This window comes from Salmo trutta, chromosome 36, assembly GCF_901001165.1.
Source record: "Salmo trutta chromosome 36, fSalTru1.1, whole genome shotgun sequence".
NCBI lineage: Eukaryota > Metazoa > Chordata > Actinopteri > Salmoniformes > Salmonidae > Salmo > Salmo trutta.
The window spans coordinates 37,391,437-37,408,465 of NC_042992.1; the positions used below are offsets into that span (position 1 = coordinate 37,391,437).

Genomic DNA, 17,029 nt, shown 5'->3' on the forward strand with positions numbered 1-17,029 from the left:
ATAGGTTATGCATGTTACTGTATGATGATGAATGTACATATAAAATGCAATACATTTGGATAACAGCTTAGTATGAGAGAGAAAATAACCAGGATGCACAGTGCACCTCCCCTCCAGATGGGGGCAGCATGGGCCATAGCCCCGTTGCACAGGTCCGTGTCACAGCGGTCATTTTGGTAGGTGAAGTTCAGGCGTGTTTCTCCCCAGATAAACCACATTGAGAGGGAATGGCACAGCTCTTCTCATACAGGACCAGATACAGGGAGCTTACAGATGAGGAAAAGGGTCATTTCAATAGTATTCAATGGTATTCAGTATATTTCACTTCAGTAAGTCAAGGCCTATTTGTCAGTGCACTGACTGAAATAGAGACAAGAGGAGGTGATAGTGTAATTGCTAGACTGACAGACATTGGGATGTATTACTGTCACACTAAGAGACATACAATTGGCCCACCAAAAGTCAGTGGATAGACCACACCAGCTCTGCATTTAGAAAGGTGTTAACACAATACATTCAATCACTGCAAATTACTGACCTCAATTGAATTATGTGGCAAAAATACTTTTCAGAGCAGTCCCTTTCCTCTTATCCTCAGAGTAACACAGAATCCTGTGTCCCACCCACTTAGCGTTTGGCTATTTTTAGAGATAATTTGATGGCATCACAGGCATTAGGGAGCTAACAACCGGCTTGCTGAGAGAATAGTGGTGACATTTGGCCTTTTCAGCTAGCCTTTTGTCTCATATTATGTAGTGAATACCCAGCAGGAAGGCAAGGCTAGGCAGGCATAGTGGGCCATAAAACATCTCCCACACTTAACTCTTCAACTTTAGTTAACATTACACAATTGCAGTGCCACTCAAGTTTGTTATTCAATCCAATACACAACCATGAAACATTATTGTATATTCTCTTAAGTTTCTGTCATGCCACCTCCACCGGAAACCCAATACTGTCTCCAATGCCCACACACATGCACGCACACACGCATACACACACACACAAACGTACAGCCTGCACTCACCTTGCATCTCCACTGCTGTGCTAGCTAGTCAGCATTGTCTGGCAGGACACTCCAGAGGGAACTTGAGGCAGTCCATAGGAGAGATGGCAGGAAACACATTAACAGCACAGAGGTACTAATAAAGAAAGGGACTATGTAAGATTATGTATCAAATATAAGATGTACATCATACTAATGGGGGTATGAAGGTGGGGAAAAAAGACAACTCAGAACTAAACGTATTGATTTTCCCCTAAACGTTTTAATGGTTGCAACCTGGTCTCAGAGTATTTTGTATTATTCTGTATGTAAATCCAAGGCACTCCATTTAGTATAATATGTTACTTTTCGTATGTTATGTATTAATTTGTGGGTGTCCATTAACCATTTCATATGATATGTTACGAAAAACAATTAGTATTATATGTTGTGCATTTGCCAAATGTACAATATGTTACGAATTTGCTAAATGTACAATATGTTACGAATTCTAGCTAGGTGGCTAACGTTAGCTAGCTCACTAACGTTAGCTAGGCTAGGGGTTAGGGTTAAAGTTAGGGTTAAGTTTAGGAGTTAGGTTAAAGGGTTAAGGTTAGGGGAAGGGTTAGCTAACATGCTACGTATTTGCAAAGTAGCTAAAAAGTAGTAAGTAGTTGAAAAGTCTCTAAAATGCTGATGTCTTCTGGGATGAGATTCAAACTCGCAACCTTTGGGTTGCTAGACATTTGCGTTATAAGCCCACCCATCCACTTTGACCTTGCCTTAATTTAAGTAACCATCTGGCTTACATAACCATACCAAAGGTAACATATCATAGTAAATGGAGCTTTCGGATTTACATACAGAATAATATGAAATGCTCTGAGACCGGGTTGACTAGATAATGTAGAATTATTATCTCAATGCATTTCTCCTGTTATTGAGCTATGGGTCGAATCTAAAAAGTTAGTTGTCCTTGTTAAACCTACTGAATTGAGTATTCTTAGGCATTATCAAGCTTATCTCTTTTCCTCAAACTTTCTCATCTCCATCTTTTTCTTACATACCTGCCAAAGGAAGACAGCACAGGAAAAGAAGGAACAGTTGTGGAGAAGACATCTTAGAAGTTGTAGAAGTTGATTCTTGGGCACTTTAGAAATATTACAAACTCTTCTCTCGTTTTGGTAAATGTCCCTGCCTGATACCTTCAGCCTCTCTCTTCTACCAACTCCAATAGCAGGTAATAGGTAGCGTGTCCCATTCAAACCCAAATTAAATGTATTTGTATTTCCTTCCTTCCAAGTCAGCATTGTCACGGCCTGACCTTAGAGAGCCTTTTTATTCTCTATTCTGGTTAGGTCAGGGTGTGACTAGGGTGGGTACTCTAGTTTTTGTATTTCTATGTTGGCCTGGTATGGTTCCCAATCAGAGGCAGCTGTCTTTCGTTGTCTCTGATTGGGGATCATATTTAGGCAGCCTTTTCCCACCTGTTGTTTGTGGGATCTTGATTTTGTATTGTAGCTTTTAGCCCTACAAAGCTGTACGTTTCGTTGGTTACTCTTTATTGTTTTGTTGCCGGTTATCATAAATAAAAAATAATTAACCTACCCCACGCTGCATCTTGGTCCGACCATCCTTACAACGACGTTGGTTACAAGCATCCAATCCATCCAACTCTCAATCTCTCTCCCAGTCAACCACACTCTCTGTTTTTTCTTACTGTATTATTTCTCTCTCTTGTCCTCATATGGTCAGTTGTAAATTCCCTCAATCTACCTCCCCATCTATCTCTGGTCCTCTTTCTTTCTAACCAACCAGACACTGGGAGCAAAGTTTTCCACCCAAAGCTTAAACTGACATGGATTTACAGAGAGGGCCTTACTTTTAAGATAACTAAATGTGACATGTAGGGTGGCGGTGATTTATATTGTACCAACTCAAAAATAGCAAGGCAAGCTACACATCATGTCCAAAATGAAGGCTACACCCACAGATGTGGATACAGACGACACAGTAAAAATAGTGGAGAGGATGCACTGTATGTGTAACCTACAGTATAACATGATGCGTTTTATACATCAGTATTTCTTGCTGAAAAGCTTATGCACTCAACTTATGCATTCAGCTTATGCATGAGATAATAAAGAGAGAAAGGGAGGGAGACAGACAAACAGACGGACAGAGAAAACTAAGAAAAAGTAGGTAAGAGACAGAAAGATATACTTGCAGTAAGAGTAGCGCAAGAGGAACACCAGGAGATGAAGTAAAGAGAGGCAGAGAAAGTAACTGCATTACCCATAACTCCCTAAAGAGTGCCCTGAGGTGGGCAAGGAGGATAGTCAAGTGACAAGAGTCTTGTGATAGGGGTGGGATCAGACCGGATAAACAGTTTACCAGGCATTAAGCACACCACATACAACCAGCCTTCCTGAAACCCATTAGATAGGCTAGGGTCATGTTCATACATCACAGAACGGAAGAAAACAGAGTGAAGCTAAATGAAATTGTCCAATAAGAACTGCTTGTTATTTCATTTTCTGTAAAAAAAAGAAATGTTGCTATGGGGAAGGGAGGATTGGCTGGTTGGCCTATTCTATTGCATGGTATGTAGAGTACAAATCCTCCACTGTATTTCAATGGGATGTTTTGTGTGGGCTGGAGTTGGGCTGACAGATGGTGTTCTTTTGTTAATCCTGTGTTTGTGTGTGTGTGTGTGTGTGTGTGTGCGCATGTGTGTGTGGGCGTGTGTGTGTCTGTTTGTCTGTCTCTATGTGTCTCTCTCTCTGTCTCTCTCTCTCTCTCTCTCTCTCTCACGTCATCAAATTAACTTTAAAGCTTTTTTTCTGACTCCCAATCAAATCTGCAGTGGACTGTTTTGAGATTTTTGACATGCAGTAACATATGCCAGTCGCTAGACAGGAACATTGCACTGCCCTGTCTGCAGGTCACACACGCCATCTGTCACTAGTGGGGCTGTTTCTGTGTTTACCATTTAATCAGAGACGAATATCTCAAACGTGAGACTGAGTAATGCTCAACGTTTGTAGGCCGAACCTCTCAAGTGTGGTAAACCACCAGCATTGATAATGAGTTAGACAACTGTTCTTCATTTTCCAAGACAAACAGACACTTTGACAAACTATGTTGTGTGACTCCATCATATCTCTTTCTCTTGGACCCATTGCACAGATATATGACCCATATTGCAGAAAAGCCAGGATTATTTTTCACAGACAAAGACTAGAGGCCAACAACACACACACACACACACACACACACACACACACACAATTGAATAGTCAAACGTATTGCGTCTGTAAAAACAAAAGTGATGAAAGTTTGGGAATTAATAATGTGGCGAATTTAATCTGACGAGCGCGCGATAAGAAAATAACATTGCAAATGTATATAACTGTTCACGTTTATATGTAGAATGGGCGGATACAAGTTAGGCGAGGGTGCTGGGGGCTGTCACACTTGGAAACAATGGATCAGGGGGAAAATATGAATAAAATCATCTCTTCGAGGACCACTTGAAATCAATCTTTGTTACTATGAATTCTGCATAGACAGAGTTTACGTTAGAAACAACATTTCAACGGGTTTGGGCAACATTTTATAAGGAGATTAGCTGTTAAGCCGAGGCCTACTTTATTAAAGTGACAGAAGTCAGAATCGTTTGCGAGTTGAACTCCGGTGGGTGAATTCTATTCGATCTGCACTTTCATACAAGGTAAGAAGCAAATCTATCGTGATAATAACCTACTGTCAACTTTTTCTCGTTGAGCGGAGAGGTGGAATCCTGGACAGGACGGACTGGTGGGGGAGGGGAAGTGGGGGATGAAAGGGTGAACAGGGCAACGGGTGAGACGGGGAGAGGGAAATATAGGAGAAGATAATAACGAGATACGATGACCGGGAAGACACAGCCAGGGGAAAAGAACAGAATTTGAATAACCTCTGTAAAAGCAATAATAAGGTAGGCTTCCATCTTCACTTAGATTTTGGAATATTGACATTGCACTGGGCGTGATGAGCTCTTACAGGCAAATATTTCAGATGCTTTTCGTGCAACTTGTTACTCTGCAGATGGCTGGCATGGGATGCTAAAAATACATTGAAATAAATTAGGAAGAGAAATGTTCCTAAATCTAGGTTAAGGTAGTCTACATTCCTAAAATCAATACTGAGAAACATCCCTTTTTGTTTGTTATTGTCTGATAGTTAATTCAATTTTGCCGTGAATGGTTATCACCCTGCTATCAAATGTTTTTTCTCTCTTAATTAACCAGAATACACTAAATGTAGGCAGAATGTGAACATATACAGACATAATATTGACAATCCTGCAACACTTGTTGCGTTCAGCAAAGAGAATATTGCCGCTGGGATTCACTAAAGGATGACAATAAAGCAGTGATTGTCTCTCAACTGTAGGCAATGAGCGGATATATTTGCCATTGCAAGGCCATTGTAGGATGTTGTGCTCAAATAATCTGCCCTTGAACAATGCAGCCCTTGTCTGTATTCTCCAGTCCACTCTGTTATCTGTATTAATTTTGGTTCACAGTTCAACTTGAAATAAGAATAGTGTCTCTATCTACATGACTAGCTGTTGAATAATTGTTTTTATTTAGTTGGTCTCAATCATTTAAACCAAGTAGCATATGGGGGCGGTATATTGGTGAACACTGGACACTTCAGATCATCCTTTTTTTCATGACATCTTTTTTTTTCTTTTTCATGGCATCTCTGTCCAACTCCAGTATCACCACAAAACAAACTTTTGTCTCTCTGAGGAAAATATGTTATGGTCCAGACAGTAGCCTATTGTATGTCCTACAGTCGAAGAGACTGAGATGCGTGCAGTAGAGCAGGCACAATTGATCACAGGAACTTTCATCTAATGAGTCACAGAGCATGTACAAACATGCTTCATCCTTCTCATCAAAAAGCCCCAAAGAATCTGTCTCCCTACTTTCTTTCAGACAGCAATCAGACTGAAACTCCCCATATTTACCTCCCTGGAACTATGCGGTGGGTATTGGAGTGGCTGATCACTGAAGTGGAAGAACAGGGATGAAGACTTTCTCCTGTGTGTTTTCCTGCCTGGTTTACAGACTCCCCGTAGAGTTGCTGCTTCTCTTCATCACATCCCTTTAGTGTCCAGCTGGTCTTGCCGTCACACCTCGCAGCTTCTCAAACAGTTGGGAACACAATCTGACAAGAACTCTCACCCACTCCCTCCCACTCATCTAGTGGCATACACACACTTTCACTGTTCTGTCTTGTAGTGGCAGAACACCACTACTAGCCCATAGCCAGGGTACTCCCACACCTGCACACACACACCACGCACACACACATTATGGCAAGCGTGTTGCCGTACGGCCGCTTCACCCACGCCGTGGTGCGGGGCATCCCAGAGACCTTTGGGAAGGTTGATGACGAGAAAAGCGACAAGGTCGAAAACGGGGAAACCACGATGGACCTGGCCAAAGCACAGCGTCAGTTTGGGGTGCTGACAGGGGCGCTGAGACAGAAGGTGGGGCTGCAGCTCATAGAGATCCCTGCAGACCCGGAGCTACCAGAGAGCTGGAGGATAGAGGATGTAGCGGTGATACAGGGAGACACGGCACTCATCACCAGGCCTTTCAAACAGCAGAGACGCAGTGAGGTAAACACTGACCACAACTGAGAAAATGTTTTATTCTCTGTATCGCAGATTTTTTTTTTTTACCCTAAATGAAGGAGATGTGTGTGTGTGTTCTGAATCATTCCACTAAACGTGTTGTAGTTCTGTCTAAATTAGTGATTTATGTTGCTGTTAATTATGTTTTAATTATAGATTAATGTTGCAGTAGAGTCAGTTTGACCTGGAAAATCAACTCCCTTTTCCCTCCCTCCCTTTCCCTTTCTCCTATCTCCCTAAGACTGAAGCAGTGAGGAGGGTGATGTCGGAGCTCAACCTGACAGTGGTGGAGATGGGGACAGAGGAGGGGGGCTCCGCAGGGGCCACGCTGGAGGGCAGTGACGTGCTCTTCACCGGCAGGGAGTTCTTTGTGGGCATCTCCTCCCACACCAACCACAGAGGAGCTGAGGTTCTGGCCGACACTTTCAGAGTGAGTATAGCTTGATTCCTCTCTCAAACCACATGAGAGGACAAGATCCAAAGTCCCTTCTCCTCCAACCTTCTCCTCCAATATGTTCTGAGAAAGAGGCAAGCAAAGAGGACATAAGGAATCAAGGAAAGACAAATTGGGAAAGAACCCATGTGTTGCAACAGGGATGAGCAGGTGGCCATTGTCCTATTGAATTATGAGATCTATAGTTAAAAGACTAATTATATTTTATGTACAATGTAAATGTGTACTTCTTACATCTCTACCATGCTCCCATAAACTAGACATGATGTTTTCACAGTCAGGTCTGTTTATTTACATTTTAATGGACTTGTAATGATAGTTAATACCATAACGTGTTGGTTTTGGATATGCGTCACTCAGGGTGTGGCATGCAATTGTGTGTGGGGCTTTCTTTGTGTCTGCCATCTGTCTGATTTCCTGATGTTGCTTTACATGCAATATTTACAATGTATTCATTATCTAATCTATCGGATTTCTTACTTGATTTGATGTCCCAGTACACAACCATATCCCTGTGTACAATATTTTATATTTTGTTCTTACCATCTCTGTCCTTGTTTTAGGACTTTGCTGTGTCCACGGTGCCAGTTTGTGGGGGAGCTCGTCTAAAGAACATCTGCTCTATGGGAGGTCCTGATACTATCATCATCAGCAACAGTGATGGGGCCAAGAAGACCCTCCGGGTGAGTTTGTGTGTGTCTGAGAGAAAGATTATGAATGAATATACTGTAGCTCTCTACCCATGTGCAGACCACATTCTGCTTGCCACAACAAACTCCCATTCAGACATGCAAAGTGATCACCTCAAAAGACTGTCTCCAGCCCAGTATTTATGTCACTGTGCTCAGATGAATAATGTAAATGATAAATCAAGCTTTATTGGGCTGTTTTAAACTCTCATGGTGTTGTTTAGAGCCCTATAAGCCCACATTACCCTAGTGTCTGCTCTATTTGGTCCCCATCCGGAGATGATTGGCTCATGCACATTTCGGTTTCTCCTTGTGTGGGCTACTCTAATGGGAACAGACCCTGGCCGCTGCTGTCACGCGAAACTTGTTAGCCCTGCCTCTGTGTGTGTGTGTAGATGATGGAGCAGCTGACTGATCACCACTACGAAGTGCTCACGGTCCCTGAGGGCGCAGCAGCTAACTGTGTCTACGTCAGGGGCCCCTCCAAAGTGGACTACCTGCTTCACCCGCCCACTGAGGAGTGTCCCGAAAGCGTCCCTGTGAGTGAACAGTGGTCTTTAGGTTACTTTACTAAGCAGTACTTTTTTATATCCACTTTATTGTGCCTTTGGCATATACATTGCCATCAGAAAGTATTCATACCCCTTGACTTATTCCACATTTTGTTGTTACAGCCTGAATTTAAAATGTATTAAATTGCTTTTTTCTCACCCACCTACACACACTACCCCATAATGACCAAGTGAAAACATGTTTTTAAAGATTTTTTGCACATTTATTGAAAATTTAAATACAGAAATAATCAATTTGCATAAGTATTCGCACCCCTGAGTCAATACATGTTAGAATCACCTTTGGCAGTGAATACAACTGGGAGTCTTTCTGGGTATGTCTCTAAGAGCTTTGCAAACCCGGATTGCACAAAATGTGCACATTATTCTTTAAAAAATTATTCAGGCTCTGTCAAGTTGGTTGTTGATCATTGATAGACAGCCATTTGCAAGTCTTGCTGTAGATTTTCAAGACGATTTAAGTCAAAACTGTAACTAGGCCACTCAGGAACAGGGCCTTGTGTTTTAGGGGATTTTCCTGCTGAAAGTTGAATTTGTCTCCCAGTACCTTTTGGAAAGCAGACTGAACCAGGTTTCCCTCTAAGATTTTGCCTGTGCTTAGCTCTATTCCGTTTCTTTTTATACAAAAAAAACTCCCAAGTCATTGCAGATGACAAGCATACCCATAACATGATGCAGACACCACCATGCATGAAAATATGAAGAGCGGTACCCAATGAAGTGTTGGATTTGGCCCAAACATAACACTATGTATTCAGGAGCTAAAGGTAATTTCTTAGCCAAATTTGTTGCAGTTTTACTTTAGTGCCTTATTGCAAACAGGATGCATGTTTTGGAATATTTGTATTCTGTACAGGCTTTCTTCTTTTCATTTAGATTAATATTGTGGAGTAACTACAATGTTGTTGATCCATCCTGTTTTCTATCACAGCCATTCAACTCTGTAACTGTTTTAAAGTCACTATTGGCCTTATGGTGAAATACCTGAACGGTTTCCTTCCTCTCCAGCGACTGAGTTAGGAAGGATGCCTGTATCTTTGTAGTGACTGGTGTATTGATACATCATCCAACGTGTAATTAATAACTTCACCATGCTCAAAGGGATATTCTATGTCTGCCTCTTTTTTTTTTTACCCATCTACCAATAGGTACCCTTCATTTAGGCTTGATATAACAAAGGGGTTGAATACTTATTGACTGAAACATTTCAGCATTTTTCTATTAATTTGTAAACATTTCTAAGAACATAATTTCACCTTGACACCATGGGGTATTGTGTGTAGGCCAGTGACACAAAATCTCAAGCTAATTCATTTAAAATTGAGGTTGTAACAAAACAAAATGTGGAAAATGTCAAGGGGTGTGACTACTTCTGAAGGCAGTGTAAGAGAGAATTTCTTTATTTTCAGTACAAAGTCCCTCTAGTCAATTCCAAGAGTGCCATAATATAGGCATGATGTTCTATTTCATTAACTCTTTCATTTTCCTCCCTGATGCAAAACACCATGAAATAGTCACATGATGAAGTGCATGCTAGAATAAAGAATGGAGGATGAACAGTAGGCTACTAACACAAAAGCTTGTCAACAAGCCGTCGCGGACCTTGGCCAAAGATTCTCCCCATAAATGTGAATGTAATAAAATGGTATTATATATATATCTCTTCCTGCCCCCCAGGCCTTCCAGAAGCTGACGGACTACACCCTCCTCCCTACAGCGTGTAGCGAGGCCTCCAAGCTCGGAGGGTCTCTGTCTTCATTCTGCCTACTTATCAACAGGAAGCCATACTTCTAAATGCCCTGCCCTTCTCCCATAGAACACACATAGACCTTCATTGACTATATGTAAATACAAATGTGAACATATCAAGGACATCGCCAACTGTTGGGCAGGGAGCTAAAGAGAAATTCTTAATGGGATCCTTGGGACATCCCAGATCTGAAGTTGAACTTTAAAACGGGTAAGATAGGGGTATGGTTAAGGTCAGTGCTTAGGGTAGGGACATCCCAAGGAGCCCGGCACTACACAGGGCTAGAGGGTTCAGTGTGCATATTCTGTACAACTGCACCCCCTACTGTGGAAAGAGAGCAGTGTGGCTTGATGAACATTAATAGGCTGTAGATTTGAAATGTAGGTGTTCTGTATGCGGGCATTTTATGTCCCTATATAACAACTTGTATTTAAATACTCATCCATTCTCAAACCCACACTCCGCGCTCCAAGTAGGCTGTTTTGTTACGGCCATAGAAGGGACGTGCCACTTCAACATTTTACAATTTGAGTGGTAAACTTGCAATGGCTACCGGTCCTGAACTGAATAGGCACGTCTGTTGTATGGATTCTATATCTATGGTTTTGTCGACCTTTCGCAAATTTCTAAATACAATCACAGAAAAAAGTAGTTTGGCGAGCAAATGCCTCGTGCTGAAAAATACGAATCTCTCATTTTCTCAACTCAATATTTTGCGAACACGAAGGGGAGGCGCAGCGAGAGGTTTTACTCATTCAGAAATCTTTCCAAACGAAAATAACTTGCCTGTTTTTGTATGGGTGGCAATGTGTCGCGAATGTATTATAGATACAAAAAAATTATTTGCTACGCGAGGCTTATTTCAGAGTAGAATTTTGGCAATGCGGAAGTTGTTACGAGTGTACTGATGTGTGATGCACGTGACTTCCCGGCAATTTTGAGAATAAAAAAAACGTTTGACATTTTTGAAATCCAGGACGGATTGAGGCCAGTATAGCGTCTCTTCCCGGTAAATATAGGCAGTTGATTTATCCACCAATCCAGAGGAATAGGCGGGAGTTTATACAGCACACCATACACGATGTGGAAAAAGAATCCCCAGTACCTCTCGCTAACATTTATTTTTAGTAGCGTTTGTTGCCGCCTAATATTCGACAATCTGTTTTACGTCTTCTCATTGGCTTGGGCTATCTGTTGCATTAACGAGGTTGTTTGTCTCAGTGTCAGAGTAGCCAATCAGTAAAATGTGGGGAATATTTATATAAAACATTTATTTTACAAATAACATCCTGTCTCCAGTCATGTAGGCTAAATAAAGTAGAATTGAAGGAAATGAGTAAACACCTCTACTCAACTGTAGGCCTTTGCCACCACGGAAATGTGATAGATGCATGTAAGGCTTTATTGTAAAGGGGATTATAAATGCACGTTTGTTGAATTAGAACACAGGTGAAACCTAAAATGCCGATTTGGAGGGTCTGCTTTTGAAAAATGTATCCTGCCACCAGGCCTGGCTGCGTGCTTTTTATAGGTATGAATAAACGTATATTCTTTGTCATACCCCCAAGGACATGACGACTGATTTGTGAAATTGTAGACATTTAAATAATGTCCTGGTGGTTGAGATGACAGTCAAAGAATAACCCAAGGAAGGCACCAGTTCAAAAGTCCCCTTCAACAATTTCCATCATCATTACAGTTGACATGTTCCTGTGGATTAACCAAGGGCCAAATTGGAAAGGCCTATGGATTGAAACACTGACAGTTGTTCATAATGTCTCAAACGTAACTGAGGGCTGTACAGTATTGCTCAACACCGCCAGACCGTGATATAGCAACTCGGAACAAACTGGCATTGTTTGAGTCACAGTACCTGGGTTTTGTACTTTGTTGTGAAGTCCTCTGGTGATAAAACATTACCACTGGCCTACTTCCCTTTAGAATACAAATCAGTAGTATGCAATTAAGACGCTGCATTCATTTATACAGTTCAACTACCTATATAGTCAAAACAAGTGAACTCAATTTGTACTCAAATTCAGCATTTTAGTGTAGCCTTTGTATGTGATGTTTAGAACTTTGTATTTAGTAGTGCAAATAAATTCATTTTAAACCTTGGACTAATTTCTCAACCCAGTCATGTATTGATGCCTTTATAAGTGTGCATTTTACTAAACACCATACCACATTAAACAAATGAAGTTCAAATTTATTTCCTCGTTTTTTTTCCTAGAAAGCAAACTTTAACGGTTGGACTTGGCGACTCTCTCCAACTCATCCTTCTTCTTGATGGCGTAGGAGTTAGAAGAACCCTGACAGAGACAAAACATTCAATACACTGATCAATACCAAATAAACTGACATGGAGAACTAGCCCCCCCTAACATAACAGCACACTAGAAAAACGGTGAAAACTGCAGACTGGTTCAGAACCAAACGTTAAGTACTGAAACAGCATTTGAGACTACACTTTAAACAGTCTCACCTTAGCAGCGTTGATCAGTTCATCGGCGAGGCACTCAGCGATGGTCTTGATGTTCCTGAAAGCAGCTTCTCTTGCTCCAGTGCAGAGCAGCCAGATTGCCTGAGACAACACGGTGGGGCAGACATGCACAACACAGAAAATAAATAAACTACGTTGTGAATCTACACAAAACACAAGTCAAAATGGACATTCTGTATCTGAGCTGGTGATTGGCTGGGCCACAAGAGACTACAGCCAATGAATAGGCAAAGATGTTCACTCTGCGAGCACTCTAGCACACCAGGACAATGAGTTTGTCAAGGCGTGACTCTAGCCTCAAGTACACAAATGACGTCTTTCATATTCCTGTTGCTTCACTTGTGACAGCCTAGATTTTTGGCAGTGAAACAAGTCGCAGCATACACAGGCACGGAGTTGGAGAGCAGAATGTGCAGGCAGTCTACTTTACCTGGTTGACTCTACGCAGAGGGGACACGTCCACAGCCTGCCTCCTCACAGTACCAGCACGACCAATACGGGTGGAGTCCTCACGGGGTCCGCTGTTGATAATGGCATTGACCAGCACCTGCAGGGGGTTCTGGGGGGGGGGCAAGGCAGATGAGACAAGGTCAACCACCACAACTGTAAACAATATTCAGGGGTACAAATCACAGGGAAAGCCACTTAGAGCCTACATATGGGACATCCAGCTGACTGAACTAAAATTGGAGTGATAACAGGAGAGTAGGCATGGACTTAAAGCATTAAAAGTTCCATGTGGTGTGTGTTCCAGGCCTTTCGGCACCGAGTTACCCATTTGTTTAGGCAGCCCTGCTTCCTAGAACTGGGTCCACCTGAGCCTCCACTGGATTATACCCAGGTCACTAAAACAGACCGGCATAGTGGCAGGAGGCTGACAGACATGGAGTTTAAGGCAAAGACTGTGTTCCAAACGGCACCGTATTCCCCATTTAGTGCATTACTTTTGACCAAGGACCATAGTAACGCACTAAAGGGAACGGGGTGCTATTTGGGATGCAAAAAACAATGTTGGATAAGGTAGAGATGGTATGTACCTCGCCAGTGAGCAGGTGGATGATCTCAAAGGCATGCTTAACGATGCGACAGGTCATCAGCTTCTTGCCGTTGTTGCGGCCGTGCATCATCATGGAGTTGGTGAGACGCTCCACAATGGGGCACTGGGCCTTGCGGAAACGCTTGGCAGCATAACGGCCTCCAGAGTGCGGCAGGTACTTAGCATACTTCTCCTTCACGGCAATGTAATCCTGAGGTGAAGCAAAAAGCATAAATATTAGTTCCCTTCCCAAGAATTTAGGTTTGAATGTCCAGGTTAAGGGAATACATACATATTTCTGAGCTGGTGATTGACTGGGCCACAAGAGACTACAGTCAATGAATATGCAAAGAAGTTTACTATGCGAGCACTCTAGCACACCAGGACAATGAGGGTTGTAAAGACGTGACTCTAGCCTCGCTTACACAAATTACATTTTAGTGCCTAGAAGGGTCACCAGTGGAACATTGAAATGCTTCACCTGCAGGGAGATGTCATTGATCTGAACATCATCGGTACTCCATTTCCCAAAGAGCTTGATTTCTGGCGTTTCAGCCACTGCTGGGGCAGTCTCCCACGACTCTGAAGTCACTGGAGAGAAACATAATATTTGGTCAGGTAATACTGGTGATTTAATTATGAGATTCAAGGTACCACAAGCGCAATGTCTGGCCGCAGATCCCACAAGACAAAAGGCCTTGTAATAATGGTATCCTACATTACTCAATGACATTACCATATCATGATCAACTAATTCGTTGAATGCAAGAGGAAACACCAGGAAGGAATTTCTGCCACTGCTGCCGACACACGAATAGTTAGCGAACGTTAGACATAACGGTTAACGTTTACTAATGATGTTGGCAACGTGGGTTAGTCTACACATGGACAGCATAAATACATGTGTAAATAACTACCTGTAATTAACTAGTAGGAATAAAAAAGACAATGTGAACGAGTCTACACACTAGGCCCAAAACCCTAACAACTCGAGTCTACTAGCGGTTGCTAGTTAGCTACAGTAACGTTAATTTCACCAGCCAACGTCAAATTGTGAGCAAAACTACAATATATTTAAAATAGCCATGTGTAAAAACAGAAAACTAAACATATTGTAAAGCAACATAATGCGCTGAGTGATCCCGCGAGGACGCTAAACGTGTAGTTAGCTAGACATACATGTTGCACATGTGCTAGCATCGCGCTAACAATCTTCCCCTGATGAAATCATTTGAGCACGGAGCAAACGTTCAGATTCTTTAAAAACTTTGGACAAAAAAAAATAGTCATATACTTTAACTCAAAGGCAAACGAGTAACGTTACACGTATGATGGTTTGACATTGTGCTCGTTCATGCAATTTTGGCCATGAAAACCGTATATTCTTTTCACTCACTTGTCTGCCGTTCTGTACCACACTTCTCAGAGACGTAAAAGGGCCTGGTGAGGTTGCCTCATGCAGATATCCAGCAAGGCGGAAATGAAGCAAAAGTATCCGGCTTGCACGGGTTTTATGGAATTTTAGTTCCATGGCAGAAATCTCATCTCCGATATTAACATGAAATTTGGAAATGTAATGACAACTGAAATTGGAGCATATGATTTCCCTGACGTGTTTTACATAAACCCTCATATTGAAGTTATTGATGTGGTAATTCACATATGTTTCAATGAAAATAATCCGTCCTACTGAATTTGGATGGCGCAAGGATAGTACACTGAACAAAAATATAAACGCAACATGTAAAGTGTTGGTCCCATGTTTCATGAGCTGAAATAAAAGATCCCAAATGCACAAAATACGTATTTCTCGCGAATCTTGTGCACACATTTGTTTACATCCCGGTTAGTGAGCATTTCTCCTTTGCCAAGATAATCCATCCACCTGACAGGTGTGGCATATCAAGAAGTTGTTTAAACAGCGTGATCATTACACAGGTGCACCTTGTGCCGGGGACAATAAAAGGCCCTAAAATGTGCAGTTTTGTCACGCAACACAATGCCACAGATGTCTCAAGTTTTGAGGGAGCTTGCAATTGGAATGCTCACTGCAGGAATGTCCACCAAAACTGTTGCCAGAGAATTTCATGTTAATATCTCTACCACGCCTCCAACGGCATTTCAGAGAATTTGGCAGTAGGTCCAAACCGGCCTCACAACTGCAGACTACGTGTGACCACGCCAGCCCTGGACCTCCACAGTCTGCTTTTTCACCTGCGGGACAGCTTATGAAACTGTGGGTTTGCACAATCATAGAATTTCTGCACAAACTATCAGAAACCGTCTCTGGGAAGCTCATCTCAGTGCTTGTCATCCTCACCTGGGTCTTGGTCTGACTGCAGTCTGGCTTCGTAGCAGACTTCAGTGGGCAAATGCTCACCTTCAATTGCCACTGGCACACTAGAGAAGTATGCTCTTCACAAATTAATCCCAGTTTCAACTGTACCGGGCAGATTTTCTGATGTCAATGTTGAACAGAGTGCCCCTTGGTAGCGGTGGGATTATGGTCTGGGCAGGTATAAACTATGGACAATGACCACAATAGCATTTTAATCGATGGCAATTTGAACGCACAGAGATACCGTGATGAAAGGCCCATTGTCGTGCAATTAATCCGCTGCCAACACCTCATGTTTCAGCATGATCAGTGGCGACCAGTGATTCAGGGCAGGTTGTTTTGAGCCCCACATTTCTCGCCCAAAAAAGAAATGGCGGGGCAAACCAGCAGAAAATACAAAGCGTTGCGCCATGATTGGCTCAGTGTTCTGTCACTCATGGGGACACTAAATCCCTGCCAAGTCTAAGGGAAGACTTAAAAAAATTCTAGCCCCCTGGGTGCTGCCATAGAGGGACGTTAGAAGTGCCCATCCAAGAAGGCTCAAGGTCATTGGCCACAGATAAAATTACGTCAAATCACAGACAGCTGAAGTTGGAAGTTTACATAAACAAGTTAATGACTCCAACCTATGTGTATCAACCACTCCACAAATTTCTTGTTAACAAACTATAGTTTTGGCAAGTCGGTTAGGACATCTACTTTGTGCATAACACAAGTAATTTTTCAAACAATTGTTTACAGACAGATTATTTCACTGTATCACAATTCCAGTGGGTCAGAAGTTTACTGTGCCTTTAAACAGCTTGGAAAATTCCAGAAAATGTCATGGCTTTAGAAGCTTCTGATAGGCTAATTGACATCATTTGAGTCAATTGGAGGTGTACCTGTGGATGTATTTCAAGGCCTACCTTCAAACTTAGTGCCTCTTTGCTTGACATCATGGGAAAATCAAAAGAAATCAGCCAAGACCTCAGAAAAAAAAAGTCTGGTTCATCCTTCGGAGCAATTTC

The 17,029-nt window shown here is 42.2% G+C and overlaps 2 protein-coding genes, 1 long non-coding RNA gene and 3 other non-coding genes across 13 annotated transcripts; 1 reads left to right on the forward strand and 5 right to left on the reverse strand.

Moving 5' to 3' along the window:
* Positions 1-171: 171 nt before the first annotated feature.
* LOC115176024 (uncharacterized) lies at positions 172-1,114 on the reverse strand. Its single transcript, XR_003872141.1, has 2 exons — positions 1,028-1,114; positions 172-266 (listed from the first exon to the last, which is right to left on the reverse strand). It is a non-coding gene; the product is annotated as an uncharacterized LOC115176024 (long non-coding RNA).
* A 3,189-nt stretch (positions 1,115-4,303) lies between these two features.
* ddah2 (DDAH family member 2, ADMA-independent) lies at positions 4,304-12,258 on the forward strand. 8 transcript variants are annotated; one of them, XM_029735748.1, is made up of 6 exons: positions 4,304-4,718; positions 5,752-6,662; positions 6,919-7,107; positions 7,695-7,814; positions 8,216-8,359; positions 10,070-12,258. In XM_029735748.1, the coding sequence occupies exons 2-6, from the start codon at positions 6,354-6,356 to the stop codon at positions 10,184-10,186; spliced, it is 879 nt and encodes a 292-aa protein (XP_029591608.1). In that variant the 5' UTR covers positions 4,304-4,718; positions 5,752-6,353; the 3' UTR covers positions 10,187-12,258. The 8 variants fall into 8 exon arrangements, with proteins under 8 accessions (XP_029591608.1, XP_029591607.1, XP_029591612.1 ...); XM_029735747.1 differs by having other exon boundaries at positions 5,974-6,662; XM_029735752.1 differs by having other exon boundaries at positions 5,978-6,662.
* LOC115176027 (40S ribosomal protein S5) lies at positions 12,168-15,178 on the reverse strand. Its single transcript, XM_029735755.1, has 6 exons — positions 15,078-15,178; positions 14,163-14,272; positions 13,683-13,892; positions 13,076-13,204; positions 12,628-12,726; positions 12,168-12,454 (listed from the first exon to the last, which is right to left on the reverse strand). Coding segments are annotated over exons 1-6 (618 nt in total). The 5' UTR covers positions 15,079-15,178; the 3' UTR covers positions 12,168-12,385.
* On the reverse strand, positions 12,817-12,947 carry LOC115176327 (small nucleolar RNA SNORA3/SNORA45 family). Its single transcript, XR_003872222.1, has one exon. It is a non-coding gene; the product is annotated as a small nucleolar RNA SNORA3/SNORA45 family (small nucleolar RNA).
* Positions 13,389-13,516, reverse strand: LOC115176326 (small nucleolar RNA SNORA65). The gene has a single exon (XR_003872221.1). It is a non-coding gene; the product is annotated as a small nucleolar RNA SNORA65 (small nucleolar RNA).
* LOC115176328 (small nucleolar RNA SNORA3/SNORA45 family) lies at positions 13,972-14,103 on the reverse strand. The gene has a single exon (XR_003872223.1). It is a non-coding gene; the product is annotated as a small nucleolar RNA SNORA3/SNORA45 family (small nucleolar RNA).
* Positions 15,179-17,029: the final 1,851 nt, after the last annotated feature.

Coding starts and splice junctions, on each gene's coding strand:
- ddah2 (XM_029735748.1), top strand. CDS start 6,354: ATGGCAAGCGTGTTGCCGTACGGCCGCTTCACCCACGCCGTGGTGCGG. Junction 7,815..8,215: donor GGGCCAAGAAGACCCTCCGG/GTGAGTTTGTGT, acceptor GTGTGTGTGTAG/ATGATGGAGCAGCTGACTGA. Junction 8,360..10,069: donor AGTGTCCCGAAAGCGTCCCT/GTGAGTGAACAG, acceptor CCTGCCCCCCAG/GCCTTCCAGAAGCTGACGGA.
- LOC115176027 (XM_029735755.1), bottom strand. Junction 13,893..14,162: donor TCAATGACATCTCCCTGCAG/GTGAAGCATTTC, acceptor GCTTCACCTCAG/GATTACATTGCCGTGAAGGA. Junction 13,205..13,682: donor TCCACCTGCTCACTGGCGAG/GTACATACCATC, acceptor CCCCCCCCCCAG/AACCCCCTGCAGGTGCTGGT.